General features: G+C 59.4%; 1 protein-coding gene across 3 annotated transcripts; it reads left to right on the top strand.

Moving 5' to 3' along the window:
• The first annotated feature begins 602 nt into the window (after positions 1-602).
• Positions 603-25,591, top strand: NR5A1 (nuclear receptor subfamily 5 group A member 1). Of its 3 annotated transcripts, XM_043469525.1 has the most exons (8): positions 603-809; positions 1,761-1,915; positions 4,789-4,905; positions 5,055-5,196; positions 7,335-7,960; positions 15,054-15,173; positions 17,036-17,183; positions 23,861-25,591. In XM_043469525.1, the coding sequence occupies exons 3-8, from the start codon at positions 4,804-4,806 to the stop codon at positions 24,106-24,108; spliced, it is 1,386 nt and encodes a 461-aa protein (XP_043325460.1). In that variant the 5' UTR covers positions 603-809; positions 1,761-1,915; positions 4,789-4,803; the 3' UTR covers positions 24,109-25,591. The 3 variants fall into 3 exon arrangements, with proteins under 3 accessions (XP_043325460.1, XP_043325459.1, XP_043325461.1); XM_043469524.1 differs by lacking the exon at positions 1,761-1,915 and having other exon boundaries at positions 604-809; XM_043469526.1 differs by lacking the exons at positions 603-809; positions 1,761-1,915 and adding an exon at positions 3,269-3,386.
• The last annotated feature ends 433 nt before the right edge of the window (positions 25,592-26,024 follow it).

The raw sequence follows: 26,024 nt of genomic DNA, 5'->3' as shown, positions 1-26,024 counted from the left end.
AGCCCTCTGTGGATGGTGACATTCAGAGAAGCCGACGCGGAATAAATTGCACACATGAGAGGTGTTCGGTCAGCTCACCTGCTTGCCTTTCATCCCCCTCTTCCTTTCTTCATCTTCTGAAAGAGTAAAAAGACCAGGCCAAAGCAGCAGGGCCAGCTGGTCGAGTCACCCGTGACCCTGCCTCCACGCCAGCCCGACCTGACTCCCCTCACGTGTCTGGGCCAGGCCGGACCCCACTGGGCCAGGCCCCAGGGAGGTAGCCATTCGAGGGGAGAGAGGCCGGGCTGCAGGCCGGGTGGGGGAGCTGCCCATAAATCACGGCCCACTCCCACCCAGTCGCTAACAAGCGGGGCTGCCTACCCGCCTACGTGGGGTCCCTGCCTCTGCGCTGCCACAGCGGCCTGGAACAGCCAGCTGGCCAAGGCCTCCAGAGTGCCTTGGCCTCCGCCCCCATCCGCGGCCCCGAGATAGATAGGAGTATTTTTTTTTTTTTCTTTTAGGAGAAGAAAAAAAAAAAAATAGACCTAAATGAAGAGAAACACCAACAAAGAAGGAGAGAGGCCTGCAGAGTCACGTGGGGGCAGAGACCAATTGGGCCTCCGGTGGCCCCCCCACCCAGGGCGGGGAGGAGGAGGAGGAGGACGGACGGACAGGGCCAGCCTACTGTCCGCCCGCCGCCCGCCGTGGCGTAAAGGAGTTCCCGTGTGCCCACGGTCACCACCGCCCCACCTGGGCCACTGGAGCTTCCCCTTGGACCCCCGGTGCCCACTGGCCACCTTCATCCAGCGTGCGAGCTCGCCTTCCGCTCCGTAAGTGAGGGCCTGGGCCCAGGCCTCTAATGGCCAGCCTCCCTCCTCAGTGCCTCCCGGCGGCCTGGGCCGGCCACTGCCTGCTCCACTGAGTGACCGGTGCCCGCTATTCTGGGCAGGAAAGGGGCCAGGGATCTCCCCAGACCTGCCCTCCTACCATGCTACCCCTTCTTTTCCCTGGCTGGCTGTCGGGAGGAGCTAGGCCTACGGGGACAGGCCCTACGGGGGTCTGTGTGTGTCCTGCTGTCTCCGGGTGGCCGGGTGTTCACAGGACTGCACTGGCCCAAACCTCGTAGCCTGAATGCACATCCGTGGTCCCTGGGTCTGTCTTTGGGTCTCTGCGTCTCCCTGCCTGCAACTCTGTGCTGTCTCTGCGGATGTCTCTGAGTCTCTGTGTGGATTCAGTCCTCTGTCTCTAGTATCCATCTGTCAGTCCGGGTTCTGTGGCTGGGCCAGGTCTGAGTTTGCTTCCCTGGGTAGGTGGGTGAGGGGCTGTGATTCCCTATATGTTGAGCTAGAACCTGGGACTGTGAGGAGTGGGTGCAATGAAGCTGGAGGGTCAATCCAAGGGCTCCCAGCCAGTGACAGTGGAACCTCTGGGAGAGGGGATCTAAATGGAAGGGGAAGGAGAGAACTGGCTCAGAGCCCAGGTCCCACCCCACCCGGGTCCCTAGCCCAGACTTGTGCTTACACCGCCTGAGTCCTCCTCAACAAGGTCTAGGAGACCCCGGTGGGCTCCATCCCAGAGAAGCTGACTGGGGATTCCCCAGCCCAGCCCTCCCCCTCAATCCCCTTCCCTCTCCGCTGCTCCTGGTTGCCACTTTCTGAGGGCCCCTCCCTGACCGTTGAGTGGCAGTGGCCCCCACCCCCCAGCTCCTGCAGACTTCTCAGGGGTTTGGGGTAACGGGTGGAGGGGTCTGCACTAACTGTCTTTCCTCCCTCCTCACCAAGACTGGTCCATGGACTCCCACGGAAACCACAGAATCTCTTCTGTAGGGCTGGCCTTTTCCATTTTATATACGGAGAAATTGAGGCTCAGAGAAGCAAAGTGACCTGTCTGAGCTTGCCTCACAAGTCGGCCGCAGCGTCTGCCCTTCATCAGCCGGGTGAGCGAGACGGGAGGTGGTCTGCGTGGGGTCTTGAGGCCTCTGCGCGCAGGATCAAGGCGCCAGCTCCAGCTAAAGCCAGAGGCCTCGGGGCACGGGCCCAGACGAAGCTGACCGCAGCCGAGGGTCCGAGCCTTCAGATTTGAGCCTTTGGGCGGCCGCGAAGCTACAAATGCCTAATTGTGGTATTTCCCTGCTTGAAGATCGGGCCTTTTCGGCTTCATTGTTCGCAACACTCTCTTGGACCCTAGATGCCCGAGGGGGCAGGGGCAGGATGCAAGCAGGCGCCTTCCTCTCTCGGGTCTCAATTTTTTACATTCGAAAAATGAGAGGGACTGAATAGATGCCCCCCAGCCCAGAGCAATGGCTCAGTCCTTCGGCTCGATGACCCCAGGACACTTTTGTCCCTAGGGCTGTCGGGCACTCTCTTGCCCAGCCCAAGTAAGAGCGCAGAACTGGACTGGAGGGGGATTTCTCCTGCCCCTGGGTTCTATTCTCCCAGCTCCCACGCCCTCGGTGGTTTGAGTCCTTACCAGACCTCGGAAAACTCTAAGGGTGGGATTACTACGGCTCCCATTTCCAGCCAAGCAAACCGAAGCTCAAGGAGAAGAGTTTGCTCCAGGTCTCCCAACTGGATGCTTTCAGCGATTCCGCAGTGCCAGGCATGTGTTTTCACAACACTACTTCCCTTCATCCGCACGGCCACCCTTAAAGTCCAGTCATCACTCCCTCTTTACAGATGAGGAAACTGAAGGCTGCAGAGGGGAGATTTGCTTAAATCTCCATTGAGGAAATGTGCCTGGGCGGGGGTGGGGGTGGGGACCCAGTTTCTAGCCGTGAACCGGTGTCTTGGCCACGGTCTCCCCACGTTTGCCCTACCTGTTTCCATGCTGCAAAACGGCCAGCGCCCCCAGCGTGGCCCTCACCAAGACTAAGCAGGATTTACAAATAGGGACTCGACTCCTTTCACCGCAGGAGGGTGGCCCAAGGCTCCCGGGCGCCCAGCACCTGCTCAGATTCCCGGGCGCCCGGGCTCTGGGGGCCGGGATGCGGATGGGGGTCCGAGAGGGTGAGAGGAAAGACACGAACCCGTCTCGGTGGCGTTGGAGGGCGCGGGCCGGGCCTCCGCCCCCGAATACCGCAGGAGCCCATATAGAGCGGCCGGCCCCTGGTCCCGGCGCGGCGGGTTCGCGCTGCGCGCACTGGCAGTGCAGGGGCCCGGGTCCCAGGTGCGCCTCGGAGCGGCCCTGGAGGCGGCGGGGGCGGGGAGGCGGGGTGGGGAAGCGCCGAGGCCCCGCGCCGCCAGCCCCGAGCCCCCGCCTCCCCGCCCCCGGCCCGAGCGGCCGTCATCGCGGGCGGGCGGCGCTGCGCCCGGGTGCGGCTCATCGCCGGCGGCGGCGGCGGCGCGGCCAGGAGGTGCGGGGCTCGCGGTGGCCGGACGCGGGGCGCTGCTGCTCGCAGGAGCCGCCAGGTGGGCGCAGGGCGGGCCGCGGCCGCCGTCGCGCCCCTTTGCGCTGCCCGGATCCTTCCAGGCTCTGCGCGCTTCTCTCCTGGGGACTTCGACTCTCCGCCCGAGGTCGCTCCCCCGCCTCGGGCTCGGCCTCTCTCTCGGGGCCCGCGGGGTCTCCGTCCGAGGTCTCTGCGCCTCGCGCCCGGCTTGCAGCTCCACGCCCGGCGCCCGCTGTCCCCGCTGCGCCCTCCTCGCCTGTCTCCGCCCGACGTCCCCGTCTCGGTGGCACGGCCTCGGTCTCGTTGAAGGTGGCTGCCGCCCACGGGCTTTGTCTCTCCTGGCCTGGGGGCCTGGCAGCTCCGCGATTTCGGGCTCTCTGCCCGGTGCCGTCGTTGTCCGCCTCTGTCAGCTCGAGCGCCTGTCCGGGTCCGACTCTGCCGGGCCGCGCCTCTGAGCTCGGGGCCGGGGTCCGACCGCTTTCCGTGCGTCTTCCCGTCCCCGAACCCCTGGCCGGGCTCCTCCGTCTCTCCAGGTTTTCTCTCAGTGTTTCTGTCTCTCTGCCTGGGTATCTCCCAGGTTTCCTCTTGTCTCTCCGGTGTCTTGGTCTGTCTCTCGTCTACCACCGTGTCTCTGGCTTTGCAGCTGTCTCTCCGAGGTTTTCTCTTTGGGCCTCTGATCTCTGTCTTTTCTGCCCTCTGTGTCTCTCGTCTCTGTCTCCACTGCACTCTCTGTCTCTACCTCTATCTCGCTGTCTCTTCACCTTTCTTGTCTCCCTCAGGTTTTCTGACTCTGCATCAATGCCTCTCTGTCACTCTCGGATTTTCGTTGTCTCCTTCGCCCCCCGGGGTACTCTCTCAGTTAAGTAGCCTCGGTCGGTGTCTCTCGCTCTCTTTTCTGCCCATCTCTGGGTCTCCCAGACTCTGCCTCTGTCTCCCTCGTCCCCATCCCATCCCCAGAACGCTTGGGCCCCATTCCACCCGGGGTTCAATGACATCTCCCCGGCAGGAGAGCTCATCTCGTTTTCTCAGAATCCGGGTTTTGTTCTTAAATGAACGAATCCGGATCAAAGCGCCTTTAATCTGAGAGTCCCAGATCTGCCGCGGTGGGGGGCCTCTCAGGAGGAGCCCCTGGGAGGTTGGGAAGCGGGAGCGGCGGGAGTGCGGGGACAGGGCCAGCAAGGGCCCCGCACGCACGGGAGCTGCTCCGGACACATGTGCTGCTGTCGGCTGCTCAGGACGCTCTCTTGGGGGGCCTGCAACAGTCGTCCTTGACCACCGGAGCTGCAGTGGGGCCCAGGGGCCGGGCCCGTAAGCAGGGGGCCGAGGGGCGCGCGGCCGCGGGGGCGCAGGACCCACCGCGCCCGGGGCCCCCAGCACTACCAGCGGCCGTCCCGCCCTGCCATGAACCTCTCCTCCCTCCACAGGCGGACGCCGTGGGCATGGACTATTCGTACGACGAGGACCTGGACGAGCTGTGCCCCGTGTGTGGGGACAAGGTGTCCGGCTACCACTACGGGCTGCTCACATGCGAGAGCTGCAAGGTGAGCGGGCAGCTGGTCGGCAGGGGACAGGCGCGAACGGCGGCGGCGGGTGAGCCACGAGCGGGGACGCGGCGGAAAGCCCGGCTGGGAGGTGCCGGGAAGGGGAGACAGAGCCTGTCCCCCCCTGCGCTGACTCCCCTCTCCCCCAGGGCTTCTTCAAGCGCACGGTGCAGAACAACAAGCACTACACGTGCACCGAGAGCCAGAGCTGCAAGATCGACAAGACGCAGCGCAAGCGCTGTCCCTTCTGCCGCTTCCAGAAGTGCCTGACGGTGGGGATGCGCCTGGAAGGTGCGCGTGCAGTGCCTCCTACCCCTGACCTCTGACGGCGAGGGGGCAGGGGGTGGAGATGGGAGAAGGGGTGAGGGGAGGCTACCGTAGGTCTTCTTGAAGTTTCTGAGGCCAGGCGGTTAATCCCTCACGTGAAATTAGGGCCGATCCCTATGGGGGAGGGGGTGAGAACCGATGCCCGGTTTGGCTGAAGGGATGGGGATAGGACCAGCCTGGGGGGCGATTGGGAAGTATGCAAAAGTGAACCCCAGAGAGAGCACCCTCTCCCCAGCCCTTGGGGGCAGAGCCCCACAGAGTTCCTCCCTCTGTGAGTTCTGTAACACCCCCACTGACATCCAACACCAAGCCAGAGCCAAGGTTTTCAGTACCTTTCAGTACCTTTACTGGAGTTCAAATCCCAGTGCCATCACTTACAGGCTGGGTGATGCCGGCAAGTCCCTAACCCTCTCTGAGCTGCAGACTCCCCATCTGAAGTGAAAATGAAGGTTGCTCAGTCCTGTCCGACTCTTTGTGACCCCATGGACTATACAGTTCATGGAATTCTCCAGGCCAGAATACTGGAGTATTCTCCAGGGGATCTTCCCAACCCAGGGATCCAACCCAGGTCTCCCGCATTGCAGGGGGATTCTTTACCACGAGGGATGGAACTTTTCAGTAGTATCTTCCGCCTTGAGTTAGTAAGAGAATTGTATGAAAAGCTCCTAGCATGGGGCCTGAAATGTAGAAAATGCTCAACAGGTTAGTGTTATTGTTATTCTTACTGGTGTTATTATCCACCCAGCATCACTGTGCAGCCCTCACTCACCCAGACCACTCATCTCTTCGTCCGCCCATCCAACCAGAAGGTTCACTCAGTTCACTCACTCAGCAGGTCCCTAGCCAGGCCCTAGAGAGCTGGGGAGTGGGGACCAAGTGCCCCCAGAGAACCCATCCTTGTCTCCCCACCCCCACCCCTAACTCTCCATCCAGAGGGGAAGAAAAACGCTTCAGCAGGAAAGACTCATGCTCTTTGAGGGTGGACAGTCATAGGCTTCCACCCCGCTGGCCCCAGCCGGGCTGTGCGCCGAGCAGGCAGCTGTTGGTTAAAGTTTTTAAACAATGTAGAAGGCCCCTGGTGGCTCTGAAAGCTGCTGGGCCATAAGTCCTGCCACCTAGAGGAAGGGCTCCTGATGGAAGGGGGATATCCTGTCCTGCCCCCAGGGCCCAGGGCCCCAGCTCCTGGGCCAGAGGGAGTGGAGCGGGGCTGCCCACTCCCATGGCAGGAAGACTGGCTGGGTGGGCCCCGGGATGCCCTCCTTGCTGAGAACCGGCCTCTCCCTCCTCTCCTCTCCCTTCGCCTGGAAATCAGGGTGGGGTCCTGTCTGAGCAGGGGCAGGGGCCACACTTTGGCTGCAGAGATACACCTGTTGGGTCCGGCTGGTGACACATTCTTGGCCAGGCGGAGGGACATCTGGTCAGCAAGGGAGGTCCCTTCCCCCAGCCTAGAGCCCCAGCCAGCCCTAAACTCAGCTTCAAATTTGAAGGCAGCAAGGGAAGCCTGAGTCATTTCGAAACAAGGCTTCAACAGAGTTAGGCAGACAGTCAAGAAGCAGCTGAACCCTGGGAACCCACCTGGGCATGAGGCTGACCAGAGCCCACTTCCCATCACCACCTCCCTGCCAGGCCTTGTGCTGGGCACCTGAGCCCATTGCTGGGCCCCCGGGAGTTCTCACCCTGGGTATGATAGCGCTCTGGGGTGAGAGGCCAGACATCTGGGTAAGAAGAGAGGATGCTGCCCGTGAACCCAGAACACTTTGGGTGTTCAGTAAAGCAGGAGAGAAAGGCTTTGAGACAGAAGGACTATCACAGTCAGGGTGGGGGACATGCCAAGCAGAGATGTAGAGAGGTAGTAAGGTGGAGAGGAAAGAAGACAGGGGTTTGTGAGGGATAGACAACCTGGCAAGGGAACCAGGGCCGTGAACACCAGGTTAGGGGATTGACGCTTATGAATGCCAGATTAAGGGCACCAGAGGAGCCATGAGAGGTGCAGAGCTGGGGAGAGGCCCAATCAGATCTATCTGGGAGAGAGTTGTGAGTGGAGTGGTAGGGTGGGTGGCCTGGAGGGGATGAGCCTGCCCCCCCTCTGCCTCTGCCCACAGCCGTGCGCGCTGACCGCATGCGAGGTGGCCGGAACAAGTTTGGGCCCATGTACAAGCGGGACCGGGCCCTGAAGCAGCAGAAGAAGGCACAGATTCGAGCCAATGGCTTCAAGCTGGAGACAGGCCCCCCAGTGGGGGTGCCCCCACTACCCCCTCCCCCACCGGACTACATGCTGCCCCATGGCCTGCATGCATCTGAGCCCAAGGGCCTGGCCTCCGGTCCACCAGCTGGGCCGCTGGGCGACTTTGGGGCCCCAGCGTTGCCTATGGCTGTGGCCAGCGCCCACGGGCCACTGGCTGGCTACCTCTACCCTGCCTTCCCTGGCCGCGCCATCAAGTCTGAGTACCCAGAGCCCTATGCCAGCCCCCCACAGCCCGGGCCGCCCTACGGCTACCCAGAGCCCTTCTCAGGGGGGCCTGGCGTGCCCGAGCTTATCCTACAGCTGCTGCAGCTGGAGCCAGATGAGGACCAGGTACGGGCACGCATCGTGGGCTGCCTGCAGGAACCGGCCAAAGGCCGCCCCGACCAGCCTGCACCCTTCAGCCTCCTGTGCAGAATGGCTGACCAGACCTTCATCTCCATCGTGGACTGGGCACGCAGGTGCATGGTCTTCAAGGAGCTGGAGGTGAGTCCCTCCTCCCACCTGGCTGGCCGCTGGACCTGGGGTGTCCTCTCAGCTGCCTGAGTCTCAGTCTTGGCCACCTCTTGGGTGGGACTAGCATACCCACTGGCTTCAGGCTGTGTCAGGGGACAGGGAGGCCACCCTGGGGAAGCGAGTATTTCTGGTCCATCTCAGCCTGCCCTGCCCCTCTCCCACCTCCCCACTCACCCCTCCCTCTTTCTCCTTCTCTGTTTCCTGAGTCTCTATCTCATGCGGCCTCTGCTTCTTTATCTCTGCCTCTGCCTCTTTCTGTTGTCTCTTTCCCTGGTGTGCTATCTCTGTTTCCCTGTCTCTCTCTAGTCTCTTCAATCTCTGTCTCTTTCTCTCCCAGTCTGCTTCTCTCTGAACACTTCTCTTTCTGTAGGTTCTCCCAGAGGACTAGCTGAGTCCCTGGGAAGCTGCCTCTGCCTGCCCCAGCCTAGCATCAGGAAGAGAGTCCAGGCCCTCCTGTCCTCTCATTTGGAGAGGCCACCACTCCCCACTAGCCTCAGATGTCATAGAAGGGGTGTTAGTATCTCGGAGTTTGGGGTGCTTCTCCTTCCTACCTAAGGCGAACCCTCTCACTGTCCCCGCATCTCTCGTGCATGGTGGTTGGTGGCGCAGTTGTGTCCGACTCTTGCGACCCGTAGACTGTAGCCCGCCAGGCTCCTCCGTCCCTGGGATTCTCCAGGCAAGAATACCGGAATGGGTTGCCATTTCCTTCTCCAGGGGATCTTCCCGACCCAGGGGTTGAACCCAGGTCTCCTGCACTGCAGGCAGACTCTTTACCGACTGAGCTATGAGGGAAGCCCTGTGGTGGCTGGTCCTAGGTGTAAATGTGTGTGTGTGCGCGTGCGCAGGGAGAGCTAGGTGCCAGGATAAGTAGGGGATGGCAGTGCCCGCCTCTCATGTTCCAGATACTTTGGCTGCAAGGTCTTCCATCCCCCTGGATTGAGATACCTGTGGCTAAAATAAGCAGGAAAGCAGCAGGAGAAACTAAGGCCAGACACGCAACAACTTCCCACTCATCCTGCCCAGTGGTTTGAAGCGCTCAAAGGCTGAGAGCTGCCCCTCTAGTGCCCTGGCTCCCTCTGGTCAGGCTGTCCTGCCAACCTCAGCGGCCCCCCAAGTCTGGCCAAAGCCCATCCTCCCAGGCTCAGACCAAGACACGATAGGCCTTTAGTCCAGGCCTGCTGACGTTCGCTTCTCCCAGGTCTGCCCCCCGGCTGTTCTGGTGCTAGCTGTAAACAGCAGGGCCTGTGGCCTCCCTGCTGGAGCCGCTGCAGCCTTGAGCAGCATTGTCAGGCTGACGCCACGTAGGCCTGGGCTTCCTCCAGGGGCATGTGGCCGGATGGGCCGGGGGCACTGCCTGCCGGGGCTGGGCTGGACTCGGGGTGGGGGAGGGGTGAGATGAAGGCTGGGCACTGTGAACCCACCGGGCACTGTGGGGCCGGGGGCCTGGGTTGCCCTGGAGTCAAGAGTTGGCAGTGGTGGCTTCTGCTTCGGCTGTGGAGGGCCTCTGTCGTGGCTGAGGTCTGGGAATGTGCCACGTGTCTGTTGTGGGGTGGGACTTCTCACCCATGCCCCCTATCTAGGCCGCCCTCATGGACAGAACAAGAGGCAGGGCCTCAAACAGTCCGCTCTGCCTTCTACTCTTGCCTGGAGGCCCTGAGTCGGGGATGAGGGTCCTGAGACCCTTGGATTGGTTGCCAGCTTTCCCTCCAAGCCTCCCATGAGCCCCCAGTGCAGAAGGGAGGAGGAACAGAGCCTTCCTGGCCTTCCAGAACCCTGGATCCAGGGGCAGGGCACTTCCTCTGGCCGCCTTCCTGGTCTCTCGGGGGTTTTTCACGCAGGATGGGAAGGGCTTTTGTCCCAGCTTTGCTGAGTGTTTTTTCCTGCTTCTGGCTTCTCTGTGGTCCAAACCTTCCTGCTTCCCCTTCTCAGAGTCTCTGAATCAAGCCCAGGTTACCAACCTCTGTAAAGGAGACTTGCAGATAAGTACTAGCCCAGCCCTTAGAGGGCCTCTCATCAGCCATATGGAACTTCTTTCCCACTGGTCCAATGAGACCTGGGCTGATGTGTTTGCAGAGCCAGAGGTAGGGAAGCAGAAAAGTGGGGGGGAGCCGAGTGACTCTGTTCTCCCCTTTGACCCTTCATTTCTCACCTCTGGGCAGGACACATCTTAGCAGCCAGCAGAGAGGGTGCTCCTAGAGCGGGGCTGCCCTTGGCCTGTGCATGGGGACAATGAAATGAATGGGACCCAGGGGGCTGCAGGCCAGAGGAGGAGACAGACATGCACATAGATAACGCCAACACAGGGCACAGAGTGCCCAGGTCTCTGAGAGAAGTAGAAAGGGGCCAAGGGAGCCCAGTAGGAGAGCAAATGGCTCTCTCTTAGAAAGTTAGGAGAGGTTTCTTGATCTGCCCCTCTCCAGAAAGCAGCCTGAAAAGGTTAAGGGTGTTCCAGGAAATGGGAACAGTATCAGGTCCAGAAGTGCAGAAAGGCATCATGTGTCAGGGAACCCCAGGCAGTACTGTGAGGCAGGGCTGGAGAGGTAAGGAGGGCAGGAAGCAGAGCTTGGACCAGGACTAGGTCCTTTGGCGGTCGGTGATGGACAGCCAGCCAGGGAAGGCCGGCTCCCACCGCAGAGCCGGAGCTCTCCCTAGAGAGACCCACTCAGTCCCCTGTGATGCTGATGACGTCTCGCTGCCCAGGGCAAGGCATGAAGTCATTGCTGAGCTGATATTGGGGGTTTCAGATGCCCTTTTGGGGTTCCCCTCCTCCATCCTGTTTCCCAGCCTCGATGTCCCTCTGTCTCTGCATGATGTCCCATCTCATGCAATCATGGTGTGCTGAATATGATGTGGCACAGAGATTAGAAACAGACTGGAAGCAAGAAGGCCTGTGTGCAGCTTCCAGATTGCCACTCATCTGCTGCGTGCCTTTGTGACTTTACTCCTCTGGGCCTCAGTTTTCCATATCTGTAAAAAGGGGGCAGTGGAAATAATCACCACCTCCTAGGGTTGTTGGCAGGGCTTAGTGAGCAGAGGGCAGGTTAAAGAATTTAGCATAGGGCGCAGTGCACAGGAAGCGTTCAGTGAGTCGGGCCTCAGCTCCCTCCCTCACCCTCTGCTGCCATCCCACTGAAGCTAACCTTGCAGCTGGCAGACAGGCCAGGACAGGAAGAAGGAGAAAAGATATATTGCGTCTGTGCTCCTCTGAGCATGCTAGGGCTCTGAGAGAAGACAGGACCCACCTTGCCCTGTGCTTCCAAAGCAGCTTTGTACCTGCAAGGTAGCAGAAACCCACCTGTACGTACTGCTCAGTGGGGGCAGGGTGTAGGCCCAGGCGGGCAGCCTCTCTGGACAGTCCCACTGAAGGACAGCTGGGAGGATGCAAGATAGCAATCAGGGAGGTGGAGGCAAGGGCCAAGAACGCCTAATGACCCATCTTGACATCAGTTCACGCTTGACGCCCAGCTCCGAGGCCCTCAATTGGCAACAGATTTAACTGCTTAGATATATGGTTTCATTTAAGTGACAGTAACTCTGTCAGTCCTGGGCTGACAAATGACAGCCCGCCAACCACTCGGCCGGGAGAGCGCCAGGGCCAGCCCATGGCTTGGCAGCCACTGGAGAATTACGGAGCCTGCTGGCCTTCGCCCGCCAGACCGATCGGGCCCCAGGGGGCTCTGGAGGGGGGCCCGCCGGGAGGGAGGTCATCTCAGCACCCATAAATACCCGGTCTCCGAGGCAGGCTGCGAAGTATCAAGGCTCCAGGAAGATTTGTGGCGGCCCGGCTGGAGGGGTGGGCCCAGCAGACAGGCCCGGCTGATGAGGGACCCCAGGGCTGCGACTGCAAATGCCCTGATTGCCAGGGTGGCAGGGCAAAGGTAGAGGACCTTTTGCTTAGGGAGAAGCCCGCGGAAGGTGGAGACCAGCCCTCTTCGGTTAAGTGAGCCTGTTCGCCACCTGCTTTCCTATGGAGAGGGACTGGCCCTGTGGTTTTCCTTTTAATGAAAAGGGGAGTGTGTGTGTGTGTGTGTGTGTGTGCGCGCGCGCTCCTCTGTGTGGGGAATGTTTGGAGTTTGGTATCCTTGTGTATCCATCTAGACAAAGTGAGAGTGAAGCGTCTGGAAGGCACAACTGCTTAGCTGGTGGGTAGGGGAACCCAGGAGAGGGGGACAGTGTCTCTGGAATAAGTCACCTGGGAACCCTTCACGACTGACACCGCTGGGCTCATGTGTTTTCTGCAACCAAAGGAGGGAGGATTTATTTTCCCATCTCTCAGGATAGGAAATCAGGGCCCGGTGTGTGGCTAAGTGGGAACCAGAAGGTACAGGGCGCAGAAGTCCAGCCTCCATAGTGCACCTCTCTGCCTGCGCCCCTTCCACCCCTGTGGCAGGGCTGCCCCCACTCCCGGGGTCTGAGGTCTGGGTACAGAGTCTGCTCCCGGGGCTCGGCCAGCCGGGTCACTGTGACCCCTTCTGCTTTCTGCCCAAAGCTCAGCCAGCTTATCTCCTAATTCTCCCCCTTATCTCATGTGCTTCCATCGCCCCACCCCCTGTTCCCTTAATTCAGGCACAAGGGTGTCTGCTCCCGAGGGCCCCAGTGGGTGGGGGGGTGGGAGGTGGGCAGAGCCCATCCCTGCACCCTCTGTCTCCATCTGGGTTGGTCAAAATGGACCAGTGTGACTCCCCGAGCAGGAGATGACGGGGAACGGGGCCTGGTCGAGGTGCTTGCGGAGCCTTGCCTCCCTCCTTGGAAGTGATGGGCAGGCTCTCGGAGGGCTGGCCACTTCCTGAGGTGAGATAAGGCGAGGTGCCCCCTGCCTGCTCCGTCTCTCCTGGCACCTCCCATGCAGGGCGACTTCTGCCTGAGCCTGGGTTCCCCCAGCCCGGGTTTTTTTGTTCAGACAGTTATGAGGCTCTAGGACAGACTTTCTGCCGGGAGAGGACGGGAGTGGTGGGTTCTTGACATGGAGGTGAGGGGAAGTAGGAGGATGGGAACGCAGAGCAGGGTAGAGACAGACCCTTGCTCTTGTTCTCAGCCGTGCGGGCTGGGGAAGGGCTGGGCAGGCGAGTCTTGGAGGAACCTGACTGTGTGTCCGGCAGCTTGCTTTTGCTCTTTGTCCACTTTTCTGTCCTCCTGTCTGTCTAAGGACTGGCCCCAGGGCCACCCCCAGGAGAAGAGCAGAGCAGAGGGGAAGGGGGGCTTCTATCCCCTTCTCCCCGCCAAGAAGAGAGCTGTTGGTCAGGTCTGGGCCAGTTCCCCACAGGCCAGGGGCTGCCTGGACTCCTCTGGCCGCCAGGTTGAGGGTAGTTCCTCTGTGCTATCTGTGTATGTCTTGAGGAACACATATTTGTTCATCAAGCAAAACTGAGCCCCCTCTTCTGGGGGGCCCAGAGAGATGAGCTGGATATCAATCCTGCCCTTGCAGACCCCACAGGTTATCAGGGAAGATATGAAGAAGAGACATGAATAGTACCATCAGATGTTGTAGTTGCCATGTCCAGAGGAGGGGAAGGCTTTCTGGGGGCGGTAGTGAACATGCCCTGAGCTCTGGGGTGGCAAGGGTGGGGCTTCCTCCATACCTAGTGGTTAAAAGCACAAATGGACCAGATAGGGCTGTGTGACCTTGGGTAAGTTAGTTGACCTCTCTGAGCTCAGTGTCCTTTCTCCCTGGTGTCCGACTCTTTGTGACCCCATGGACTGCAGCCCTCCAGGCTTCTCTATACATGAAATTCTCCAGGCAGGAATACTGGAGTGGGTAGCCATTCCCTTCCCCCAGGGGATCTTCCCGACCCAGGGATTAAACTCGGGTCTCCCATATTATAGGCAGATTTCTTTAGCATCTGAGCCACCAGGGAAGCCCCCTTTTTCCATAGTACCTACCACAAACACTTGTGGAGCTGTAACACCATGACTAGATGTAGTTTGCATTCACTGCAGGGCATGGCCCGGGAAGGTGCCGGGGGAGTGCCCGTTGGGTAGACGGTGGCTGGTCCATGAGCCACAGATGCCGAGAAGGACTGGAGTCTGCACTGTGTCCTCCCAGGATGACATACTGCACCCCAGCACCGTTCTGAACCCCCAGAAGGGTTCAATTTTTGTCACCGCTGTGAGCTGTGGACCGCGAATGCCGGCCATGGCCCTGACCTGGCTCTGCTTCTCTCTGATTCATGGAGAGTCCCTTGCCTTCTCTGAGTGGCAGATTCTTCATCTGGAAATAGTTTAGGCCAGGGGTTCCCTGAGGGCCCTTCTGGCTCTGGCATCCCATGGTCCTGAGTCCCACTTGTCACTGTCACGAGGGTCCACTCCTGCCAGGCTAGAGTGTGGTGATCACCATTCTGGAAGACTGTCCCTGGCCTCACACTGAGTGCCCCTGAGTATAGCCTGGGGATTCAGAATCAGCCCTGCGTGCCCTTCTGTTCCTCCCTCCGATGTAGACCATTGCCAGCCACCTGCTCATTCCCTGGGCTGGGCTGCAGGCCAAGTGGGCCCTGCTTGAGCTTGAAGGTTCTGCCCAAGACCCAGGGGAAGCCCTCTGTTTTCCCTACATGGCTCCTTTTGGAGTGGTTGAGGCTGCTAGAGATGTGACCACAGGCCAAATGGGCACAAGGAAAAATTAACACTCATTTTCCCTTGCATTTGAAGGAATCCTTCACAAAGTGTTTCGGTGGACATTATTCGCTAACATTTACTGAGGGCTTAATATGTGCCGGACCACCTTCTAATACTTTGCCCACTTTCCAGATGAGAAAACTGGGCCTCCAGATGAGGCCCACAAAGGTGACAGAATTTGCTTAAGGTCGCACATCTTGTAAGAGGCAGAGTCATGGCCTGCAGCCAGGCCCAGCCAAGTCCAGCGTGCCTCCACTGGACCCTCTTATTATTTTGCCAGACCTGTGCCTTACCTTGATGAGGAAGACAGATGGGCAGACTGGACACAGAGGCTGGGCACCTTGTGCGGGTCACGTACGCGGCTGAGCGTCTGAACTCAGAGCTGGCGAGGGAGGGGTGGGGGGGGTCCCCAGCAGGACTGGACCCTGGACCCCGGTGTGCCTCTTCCTTGCAGGTGGCCGACCAGATGACACTGCTGCAGAACTGCTGGAGCGAGCTGCTGGTTTTTGACCACATCTACCGTCAGATTCAGCATGGCAAGGAGGGCAGCATCCTGCTGGTCACAGGGCAGGAGGTGACCGGACCCTACTGTGCCCGCCCCGCCCACCCCCCACCAACTATGCGCTTCCAGAATTCTGGCCCCAGAAGAGATCCCAGGCCTCTCTAGGGCCAGCCCTAGACACTGCTGAATATCAGCCCTTTCCCCAGCTTCATGGGATGCCCACCAGCCTGACCTCCCTCTGACCAGCCCTAGCTTTGACCTGGAGAGGAGGCAGCACCTGGGAGCCCTGCTCTGGGGGGAAGCAGCTCAGAGCTGTGGGGAGGGTCTGGAAGGCTCTGGGAGGAGGTGATGGTGGCACTGAGGAGTGAAAGAGAAAATAAGGGTTGGTCGGGTAGTGACAGGGGTGGAGGGACAGTCCCCACCTCCACACATGTGGAGGAGATGGCGTGAGCCAAGCTCAGAGAGGCAGATTAGGGCTGCTGAGCTGCCGGGGGCCTCTGGGAGGTGGGTCTAGAGGGGAGGTGCCCTGTGGGGCTGAGATGAGGTAAGAGATAAAGAAGCTGGAGGGCTGGCTGGGGGCTTGCAGGTTCTAAATCCTGAACGGATGGATGGATGGATGGGCAAAGGGGCCTGGGCCCCAAAGAGCTCAGAGTCAGAATTTGGGCACTCTTAGAGTGGGGGAAATAGGGACCCCAGGATGGGAGAAGTGGTGGGGTTGGGTTGGCTCCTGAAATCAAACAGGGGGCATCAGAAGAGTCTTAAGTGGGGAAGTTCACAGCCAGGTTGTATTTGAGGAAAGGGCAGGATGGGTGAAGAGGAAACAAAGGTAGCCACCCACTGCTCAGAACACTTGGGACCTGGGAGGGCATGATTCCAAGAGGGGCTGAGACAGGGTGGAGGGAAAATGGAGGGAAGGAGAAGGAAGGAAAGGGAGGCTGATGCTCAGGGTCTAGCCTAGGGAGGGAGCATCACTCCTGGTGTGTGTGTGTGGAGGTGGGTGGCGAGGATACAGGAGGAGTGGGTTTCACAGGTGCTTGGCGTGGGCGTAGGGTGGGGATCGGACACTAAGGCCCTGCCCCCAGCCCCTACCTCCAACCCAGGCCCTTAGTCTTCATCCTCTGTCCTCACCTGAGTGTCTCAGGCCATCCACCACCAGCAGAAAGCTGGTCGTAAGCGGGTAAATTGGAGGCCACCTGTGAGTGCACATGAAGGGAGTGTGAGGCATGAGTGCTCACAGGTGGGTGGACGTCTCTGAGGCCGTGGGAGTGTGCGTGCGTGTGCCTGCACCTGTATCTTATTGTGCAGATATCTCCACACACATAAGCGGGTGGATGTCGAGGTCTGCCCGTCACCATGTCAGTGGGAACATATACATGGACGTGTGGACGTGTGTGTGTTACCCTGTGATGTGACCATACAAGCGGGGTGTGTGTTTTCACATCCTGAAGTGGGTGGACGACCCTGCGAGTGTGTCCCTGCATGCGTGTGAACGTGAGCTGAGGTGTGGCCGCGTCCCCCGTCCAGGTTCCACGTGTGGGCCCCGGGGGGCACTCATGGGGCTGCATCCACGTGTTTCCAGGCAGAGCCGCCCTGCCCCCGCCCCCACACCCGGCACGAGGTGGCACTCACTGCAGATGCCACACACCACACAGAAGCTTTCTGTGCCACGGGATCTGGCGGCCGCTCTGTGTGCGTGAAGGACCCTTCAGCGCTCCCTCTGCGCTCACCTGCCCGGGGTCAGCTCTGCTGTGTGGGGCCCCTCGGCTCCGTGCAGGGAGCAGAGCCGGGAGCCTGGGAGGGATGGGGGGGTCTGAGAAGAAGCCTCCCCACCCAGCTCCGCCCCGAGGCGGGGCACCCCTGCCCCCAGCCTCCGCACCGTGCCTCCCCTGTACGCCCCGCCCTCGCGTCGCTGACCCTGCCCTGTGCCCGCCCAGGTGGAGCTGACCACGGTGGCCGCCCAGGCGGGCTCCCTGCTGCACAGCCTGGTGCTCCGGGCGCAGGAGCTGGTGCTGCAGCTGCATGCCCTGCAGCTGGATCGCCAGGAGTTCGTCTGCCTCAAGTTCCTCATTCTCTTCAGCCTGGGTGAGTGGGCTGAGCGAGGCCTGGCCTGGGGGGTCAGGTGGATGGCAGGCAGTGGGGTGGAGGCGGGGCTGGCAAGGAGACCCCAAGGTGGGGCGGTTCTCTGATGGGCGTCCTCGGAGAGGCCAGGACCCCTCCCTTCGTGAATAAATCTGTGAGGGGACCTGGTCCAGGGCCTGCTTCGTCTGTGGGCCTGAGTTTCTCTGTGTGGGAGGACAGAGGGCCAGGATGAGGTCTAAGACTTGCCCTTAATGGAATAAGGACCTCTCCTGAGAATTTGGTAAATTCTTGGCTGAAAGCCTTAGGGAAGTGCCCAGGCCACCCCCAGAAAATGCCCATGTGATTTCAGGAGCTTCTGACACCTGGTTCCCATCCTGAGGTTCCCTGCTTTTCCTAATTCCCTGCACCAGGGGTGTCTTTGAGGCCCAACCCCTTTGCCCATTCATTCATTCCTTCATTCACTCACTCAAAAAACAAAAAACAAAAAAACCCAAATCCTTGTCTTCAAGGGAAGATGAGACAATAAGCCTAATATGATTAGTAAACTATACAAATTAATGAAATGATTAGTAAAATGTGTCACCTGGAAGACTGTGGTAAGTACCAAGGAGGAAAAAAAATGCCGGGCAGGGGCAGAGTGCAGCCCAGCCCACCAGTTCTCCCAGCTCCACAGGTGTCTGGTGTCTGCCTCCTTGTGCCCTCCTGATCCTGGCCCAGCCCGTGCCACTCCCGTCTCCACCTCCTTCTGGGCTCTCATCAGGTCGGCCTCCCTCTGTCCTTCCTCACCCAGCATGCCATGTCCAGTGCCCTGCCTGTGCCCAGCGATGCTGTGCCCCGGCTCTCAGGCAGCTCCCAGTCTGGGAGAGGCCTTCGCCCAGCACCATCAGGCCTGAGACAGAGAGATGGGGAACCCAGGATGGGGAACAAGGGATCTGCCTGGAAGGCTTCCTGGAAGAGGGACATCTGAGCAGGGTCTTGGAGGATGAGTAGGAGTTTGCTGGGGGAATGCATCTTTTAGCAGAGGTATAGATGGGATGGAAGGTTGGAATGGAGGGAAGTGAATGTCTTGTCACCTGGAGGGAGGGCAGGATGGAGACGTTGTCTTTGTGGGAAATGACATCATAGTCACAGTCTGGCAAGTGTGTGCCTGCCCAAGAGTTGGGGCAGTGGGGAAGCAGAGGGTAAGATAAAGGCTGGGAGTGGGGTGATTAGTGGAGTATTGACTGGGGGAAGCCCTGTTCTTAGGCTGTGGTCATGGGACTGGGTGCCTAGGCTGGATCTCCTGACCCTGGCACAACAGGTTGGTAGCTGGAGGCGGCTTGTCTGCAAGGCTGCAGGGCTTGGTAGGAGACAACCATGGTGGAGGGTGGGGGCAGGATCTTGCCTCTAGCAGAATGCAAGTTAGGGAATGAAGTGAATGAATGAACAAGTCTCTCTCCATCTTTATCTCACACTCTGCCTTGTCTTTGGGGGGAGTGACCTGGGTCATGACTGTGACCCTCCAGGTGGGGTCCAGAATGTTGGGGCTGTGAGGGGAGAAGTCCTGTGACCCAGGCTTTTCTGAGCTCCTGGGTGCACAGTGAGAGGAAGCCAGGGGAGCCATAGAGGCTGTTGGCTGACAGGTTCCAGGTTAGGAGAGGAGTCTGAGCAGTCCAGGGTGAGCAGAGCTGGGCCAAAGAGGAAAAAGCAACGACAGCTGGGATTTTGGGGAAATCAGCCTGGAGAAGGGCCCTCTGCACTGGGCCTTGCTGAACGAGCAGGAGTATTCTGGGAGAAACAAAGCAAGCAGCAGCAAGGGCGTTCCAGACCGAAGGAATAGCTGGTGCAGAGGGATGGGGAGAATCCTGGCAGCTCGGGTGTGGCTGTGGGGCAGGGAGAGGGTGAAGAGGAGGCTGGAGAGGTGGGCAGGGGCCGAGCTGTGCAAGGCCTTGAAGGCCAGGCCAGTACCTTGAACCTTCCCTCGGGAAGGATCTGCAGCAGGGAGAATCATGGTCGAGTTTGCATTTTGGAAAGGTCCTTCTGACTGCAGCGTGGGAAAAGGATGCCCGTGGCAGCCCAGAGCCCTGCCAGAGGTGGGACGTGGGGCTAGGAGAAGCGGATACATCTGGGCAAGATGAGGGGCAAGATTTGCCCTGAGTCTGGAAGGTGGGAGGGGGCTACTCCCAAGATCCCACCCAGACTGCCAGACTGGGGTCCCCAAGGGGACTGGGGCCCAAGAGAGGGGTGGCCACTTGCCCATCACCCTTCAGCTGGCGTGCTGAGCATCGCCCCAGGCAGCACCTCCCTGGGCTGCTCAGCTTGAACCCGTGTGATAACTGTCCCCCCACCCCGGCCACCCCGCCCTCCGCCAAGCCGCCCCTTCTCGCCTGCCTCCACAGAAGGGTGCCATTTGGCGTCTAAATAGCCGGCTCAGGCAGGCGCGAAGGCAGGTAAGGAGGTTTAATTAAAATTAGTGCCTCTCTCCTGGCAATCACGGTGTTTATGAAGATGGGCCCGGCTGGCATTGTTCTGCAGAGGACTTAATCGAAGCTTAATGGATTGACCTAACATTCGATTTCCTGACTTGCATTGAGGCGGCGGCAGCAGCATTCCCTTAAGCGTTTGCAATTTACCCACTGCTCGCGCCAACAAAAGGCGGCCTGAATAGCAGCCCCACTCGAGGGGCCATTGTGCGCGGGGGCGCCTGCCTGAGTCACCGCTATTGGGACAACATTCTTTATGCCTCGCTGGAATGAAAGGATTATTCAAATATTCAATTAAACCGTGAAAAGGGGGCTTTTCTGAGAACCTGGGGGCCCCCGGCTCCTCGGAGCTAGCGGGCTGCTCTCGGAGGTGGGGGTGCTATCTCTCAGCTCCCCCATCCACCCACCCGCCCCCGGGACTGCTGAGCAGGCCCATCTCCAACCTTCAGCGGCTCAGGGCCCACAGCTGGGCAGCAGATGAGGTCCGGTTCTTAGGTGCCTTGAGATGCAGAGTTGAATTTGCCCCCATTGTGCAGATGATGGGGAACTGAGGCTCAGATTGCCCCCAGTCACCCAGCCGGTGAGCTGGGATTTGAGCCCCCGACACAGGAGGGAACACCTTCAGGATTATGTGACTCCTGCTCCTGTGTCTAAGGGAGGAAGGGTGTGTTGTCCCAAGGGATGTAGGCTCTGTCACATGGTCATCCCAGAGAATCTTCACAGCAGTCCCTTTAGAGGGGGCTAGGAGAAGGGGCATGACTTGATCATGCTCCCCTCCAAGGGGGAGTCCAGAAGTCTCCCTGGGGAAACTAAGGACCCCAGGTTAGGTGGTCCTTGGACCGGACTCCTGGGCTGGATGGAACATGAGGTCATCATGTCATCTAATCCCCCAGGAACCCATGTCCAGGCCCGACCCCGCCCCTGCTTACCCATAGTGCTTTGGAGCCAGAGAGATCTGGGTTCGAGTCCCGGCTCTGGTATCCACTGTGTGCTCCAGGCACGCTCCACTGTCCTTAACGCCTGCGTGAAGGACACCCTTTCCTGCCTGCCTTCCTGTCTGCAGGGATTAACTGATGGAGGTGGGCGGGGAAGGTGCGGCTGGTGCTGGGAAGACGACTTTCCTGTCTTGCACTGTGGTGGCTGGGGCTCAATTAGAGACCGTGCATCCCTCCCCCAGCCCTGCAGCCCACCTTGGGGGGCAGTGGGGGTCTCCAGCCCGCTGAGAGCTGCCAGGAGGGGTGTGTCCCTGAAAGCTGTCCTTGTCTGCACCTCCCCACCCTGTACTTCGCCCTGCTGTCCCCGTCACACTGCTGCTGGGAACAGTAAATCCTGGTAAAGCCGAGGCTCTGGTCCTCCCCAGCCCCCTCCCACTCCTGACTCTACTGCAGCATCTTGGCCAGTCCTTCCCGCACCCTCCCCTGTTCCTCTGGGCCCCTCTCCTTCTGTGTGGCCTTGAGCTGGTCACTACCCTTCTCTGGACCCCCAGCCTTCTATTGTAAATTGTCAGAAGACAAACTGGAGAATTGCCCAACCCAGGGGATGGTAGGGATTGAAGGTAGATGGGACTGGAAAGAGATTGGGAAATGGATGGGACCAGGAGGCACCTCTTACCCCCAGGGAGGCTAGTTAGGTAGGGAGACTTCCCACGACATTTGACTGCATCTGGAGAGGACCAGGCTAGGGAACAGAGCTGTTATGTACAGTTGGACAGGTTGTTTAACTGAACAAGGGCACCTAGACAGGGGAAAAGTAGAGGCTGAAATCCAGCCTGCATGCCCCTCACCAAGCTGTCTTTCTGTGGGTAAGGGGTACCTTCTGTATAACTGGCACAAAGATGCCTCATGGGCTCATGGTAATTCTGGGGAGGCCAGGAAGAATATGACCCTGGCTCACTCTGTGTATAAGGGGAGGAGGATATCATGGGGGAAAGATTGGAGCGGGAGAGTGCCCAGATCCTGCCATACGCCCGAGGTCCAGCTCGGATTTCCCTAAATCCGACTTTGGACAACACAGGCCTCGATGGGCATGCTGGGGGCGGCTGGGGATCAGGGTTGCCAGGAGCATCCAGCCCTCCTGGCGCAGTGGGTGTTAAGAGGGATTAGAAGGGCCAAGGGCTGCGCATGCTGGGCTCCAGACTCCCCCGCAGCAGCAGGGCTGTGAGCGGTGGGAGCCAAGGGGAAGTGGATGGACGACTGTTTTCTGAACCACCGGCCGCCACATCCCAGGCCAGATGGGGCTAGGAATCAGGGATGCGGACAGGGTCTGTGGGTTCCTGCTGACTGGTAGACCCTAGGCAGAGCACCAGCTGAAGATGCTGCCCAGGAGCTGAGGAGGGCTCCTGTGACAGGAAACTGGCCCTCTATGGGCACCCCGGGGGCCAGGCACCTGTGCAGCTCCGCCCCGCCCCCCACACCTGAGCTTCCCCTGCTGCAAGGTGGGAGTGGCCCCTTTCGTAGAGGAGGAAGGCCTTCAGGTCAGGGCATGGGTCACCGATTCTAAGTGGTGGGGCTGGGATTTCAACCACCATACATTTCACACTGAAGACACTTAATTTTTGTCTCCTCACTGGACCTCTGGGCAGAGGATGCATTGACCACACTCCTTTGTTCCTGGTCCACACAGAGCTACCCGGCCACCCACCTCTCCCTCCCATTGGCAACTGTCCCTTTATATTTCGTCCCTGTTCTCACACAATGTCCGTGTTTTGTGTGCGAGCATTTTTTATTGTTTTGGTTTTTGTTGTTGTTTTTGGCTGCACTGGACAGCATGTGGGCTCTTAGTTCCCCAACCAGGGATCGAACTCATGCCTCTGCGTTGGGAGCTCAGGGTCTTAACCACTGGGCCATCAGGGAAGTGCTTTGCAAGCATTTTTAATTTATGTAGATGACTTTTGGGCTTCCCCAGTGGCTCAGCAGTAAAGAATCTACCTGCCAATGCAGGAGACATGGGTTTGACCCCTGGGTCAGGAAGATCCCTTGGAGAAGGATATGGCAACCCAGTCCAGTATTCTTGCCTGGAAAGTCCCGCGGACCGAGGACCCTGGTGGACTACAGCCCGTGGGGTCACAAAAGAATCAGACACGACTTGGTGACTAAACAACAACAGCAAAGATGGTGTTCCCTTATAGATCTCACTCTGAATCTCCCTTTTTTGTTTTTATTCTGTTTCCCCCGCACCGCCCCACTCAGCCCCTTTAAAGGATTTGTCCCTTTGCTCAGCGCTGTGTCTGCTGCATCACTTCTGTCTACTGCACAGGGCTCCTGGGGGTGTAGCCCCCACCCGGCCATCCAGGCTACCTCCCCATCACTGTAAATACTGTTGCAGTGAACATCCAAGGCCCCCTCCCCATGGCCCCTTGAGAGAATTTCCTTGGGCTGCTGGGGCCTCTTGATTGGTCAGAAGGTGGATCAAAAGAATGCCTGCCTCTCTCTGGAATGAGTAGTGGACGGGAACCCTCCAATCACAGAGCCAACTCTAGGGACGGTGCTGACGGGCGACAGTGATGATGGTGGTCGGGTGGTGATGCGGATGGTCACTACCCTGGAGACGATGGCAACAGGATGGTTTTGACCATGGGGGATGGTGTTGGTCATGGACATGGGGAGAGTAGGAGTAACAATGACACTAACCCAGGGAACCTTAGGAAAGTGCCAGACACTTGTTCCTCTGAGCACTTTCTGGACTCTCACAACCATCTGGTGAAGTAGATGCTACTGTCACTCCGCTTTGCCAGTGAAGAAACCGAGAGGTTCAAAAGCAGGCCTGAGGCTGTGCCAGGGGAGGCTGGCGATGGTCTCGGTGATGGTGACGGTGGGCGCGATGACAATGGCGGCAGCGGTGGGGACAGGTGCTTGTAGCTCGGTGGCCGGCGGTGGCCCAGTGTGTGATAACCACAGGGGTGTCAGCGGCGATGACATTCAACCAAGGTGTCGAAGGTGATGGCGACCCTGGGGGTGGCAGGAACGACTGCGGTTTGGTAGGTGACGGCGGCAGGGACCGTGTGGGTGAAAACCAGGGATGCTGGTGCTGGTGACCGATGCTGGTGCCCATGTCTGCCAACCGCGGGCATGGCGCCCTGGCGGCGACGGGGAGACCGTGGTTTGCGGTTGATGGTGGCAGTGCCCATGTCTCTGGTGATGGCAGAGACGCTGGTGTGGGTGGAGCCAGCGATGGGGTCAGTGGCGTGACGGGACTGGTGACCAGCTCCTCCCTCTGCAGATGTGAAGTTCTTGAACAACCACAGCCTGGTGAAGGACGCTCAGGAGAAGGCCAACGCCGCCCTGCTCGACTACACTCTGTGCCACTACCCGCACTGCGGGGACAAGTTCCAGCAGCTGCTGCTGTGCCTGGTGGAGGTGCGGGCGCTGAGCATGCAGGCCAAGGAGTACCTGTACCACAAACACCTGGGCAACGAGATGCCCCGGAACAACCTGCTCATCGAGATGCTGCAGGCCAAGCAGACTTGAACTCAGGCCGGTGCGGGGGAAAGGGGGACCGGGCTGGGGCCAGGGGAGGGGTCGCAGCACCCCCGCGGCCTCCAGGTGGTTCATTTTTATTATGCTGACCCAGGACCCCACCACGAAGGCCGCTGCCCCTCAGCTCTCTGAAGCCCTGTGCTTGGGAAGGTGGGTGAGGGTGAGCAGGGCCTGGCTGAGGGCGGGTGGTCCCCGCTCACCGCTGGCACTTGCCTGCCACTCAGAGTGCCCCAAGGAGTTGGCTGCTAGCCACCTCTTCCCTCCCCCTGCTCCCAGCTGTCTGCCCTGGAGTCTGGATCCCAGGCCCAGGGAAGAGGTTTGGATTCCCTGGTGGGCCTCAACGTCCCTTGAGTCAGAAGTCATCCCTTCGTCCTCTCCTGGGAGCAGAGGCAGAGAGGGGTCGAGTGGACATCAGCGGGCGAGAGAGGAGAGGGTCTCCAGACCCCCTCCTGGAGATCAGGAGGGAAGCCCTCTGTTTTGTAAACTAAGGATAACAGAGTTTGCAAACTTAGGCAAGGGACTGTTGGGCCCTGGAGGACACTGGGAGACTGGTTAGGACAAAAAGACCTCCCGCAACCCTCTGCCCCATCTGACGTCTGCAGGGGAGAACTTTGACACGTTGTTATCTGAAAAGCATTTTGCTACAATAATCTTTCTAACCCTCTCCCGCCAGAGGAGAAGTTTGGTTTGGCACAATCGGCATTCTAGCCCTGCTCACAGTTGGCCCTCCTGGCTGGTATTTATCTGCAAGGCTGTAGTCAAGAAGTTTTTTTGTTTTGTTATTTGATTTTAATTTAGATGCTCCTTGAAAGGTATGTATGTGGAGGGGCAGGGGACAGATCTGAGGACTGAGACTGGGAGGGGGGGGACTAGCACCAAGGACAGCCCGTGGTTTCTCTCCATACCGAGTACCCCGGGGGTGGTGCTAGGTCATTATTCCTGAGCCCCCACTCCAATTCAGAGAAAAGCCTGTCCCCCACCCCACTAGGTGAATAGCAATGTGGCCTGCGGGGAGCTCAGAGTCTCTGTGGGTGGGAATCAGGGTGATCTTGGGGGGAGAGTGTACGGGGCTTCAGATCAGGGACATTGCTGATGAACCGTTTTTCACTGGCCCTATCCCGTTGGGTTCCTTGCTGCACACCTTTGAAGCTGGACCTCAACCCCTCTCCTACGTCCTGAAAGACCCTCTCCCGGGCCAGGCACCAGGGAGAGGCCTCAGTGTCCTCTGTCTCCAGACCGGGCGTCCACGGTCTGTCCTGCTTTCATGATGCTGTTGCAGCTTGTGCTGAGCTTGCCCAGTTGCAGATCGCTGGGCATCCCTGCCCCCGCCTTCCAGCACCCTGTCTCAGTCCCCGCCCCTCTCTCCTGAAACATGTGCCCCTGGCCAGGCTGGAGACCCCCCAGCCCCCAAATGAGAAGTGCCCTTAAGAACCCCCAACCCTCGCAGCCCTGGAATAAATTTTGCAATTAGTTTGCAGCTACTTCTGCCTATTTACATTCTGGGGCCAAAGCAGAGCCTCCCAAGTAGGCCTGGGTTATCTAGGGCAGGGGCGTGCTGCAAATGGGATGAAGGCGATACCCAGGGAACCTTTGGTTCAAAACTTGGGGGAGGCAAGATGGGGTCTGGGGGCTGGGGAGGGGGATACCAGGCACTACTGGGGCCCCCCCTCATCCCTGGGTCCCTGATAACCCTGGAAGAGGCTTGGGCTTTCTGGGGCCTCAGCCTCGGTTCCACCCTGGTGTGCATCTCAGCTGCCATCCTGGGCAGAAGGGAACAGTCATTTAGTGAGCATCTACTGTGTGCCATCCGTCATTTCACTGTTCCTCCGGGAGCCCCGTGAGGCAGGGGTTATAACCCAGAAGAGGGCAAGGGACTTTAGTCGGCCACCTGCTGGGGTCCACCTGCC

The sequence above is a fragment of the Cervus canadensis genome, chromosome 5 (assembly GCF_019320065.1).
Source record: "Cervus canadensis isolate Bull #8, Minnesota chromosome 5, ASM1932006v1, whole genome shotgun sequence".
Classification (NCBI taxonomy): Eukaryota; Metazoa; Chordata; class Mammalia; order Artiodactyla; family Cervidae; genus Cervus; species Cervus canadensis.
Note: the sequence above shows the minus strand (reverse complement) of the source record. Positions and strands in the feature narration are given on the sequence as shown.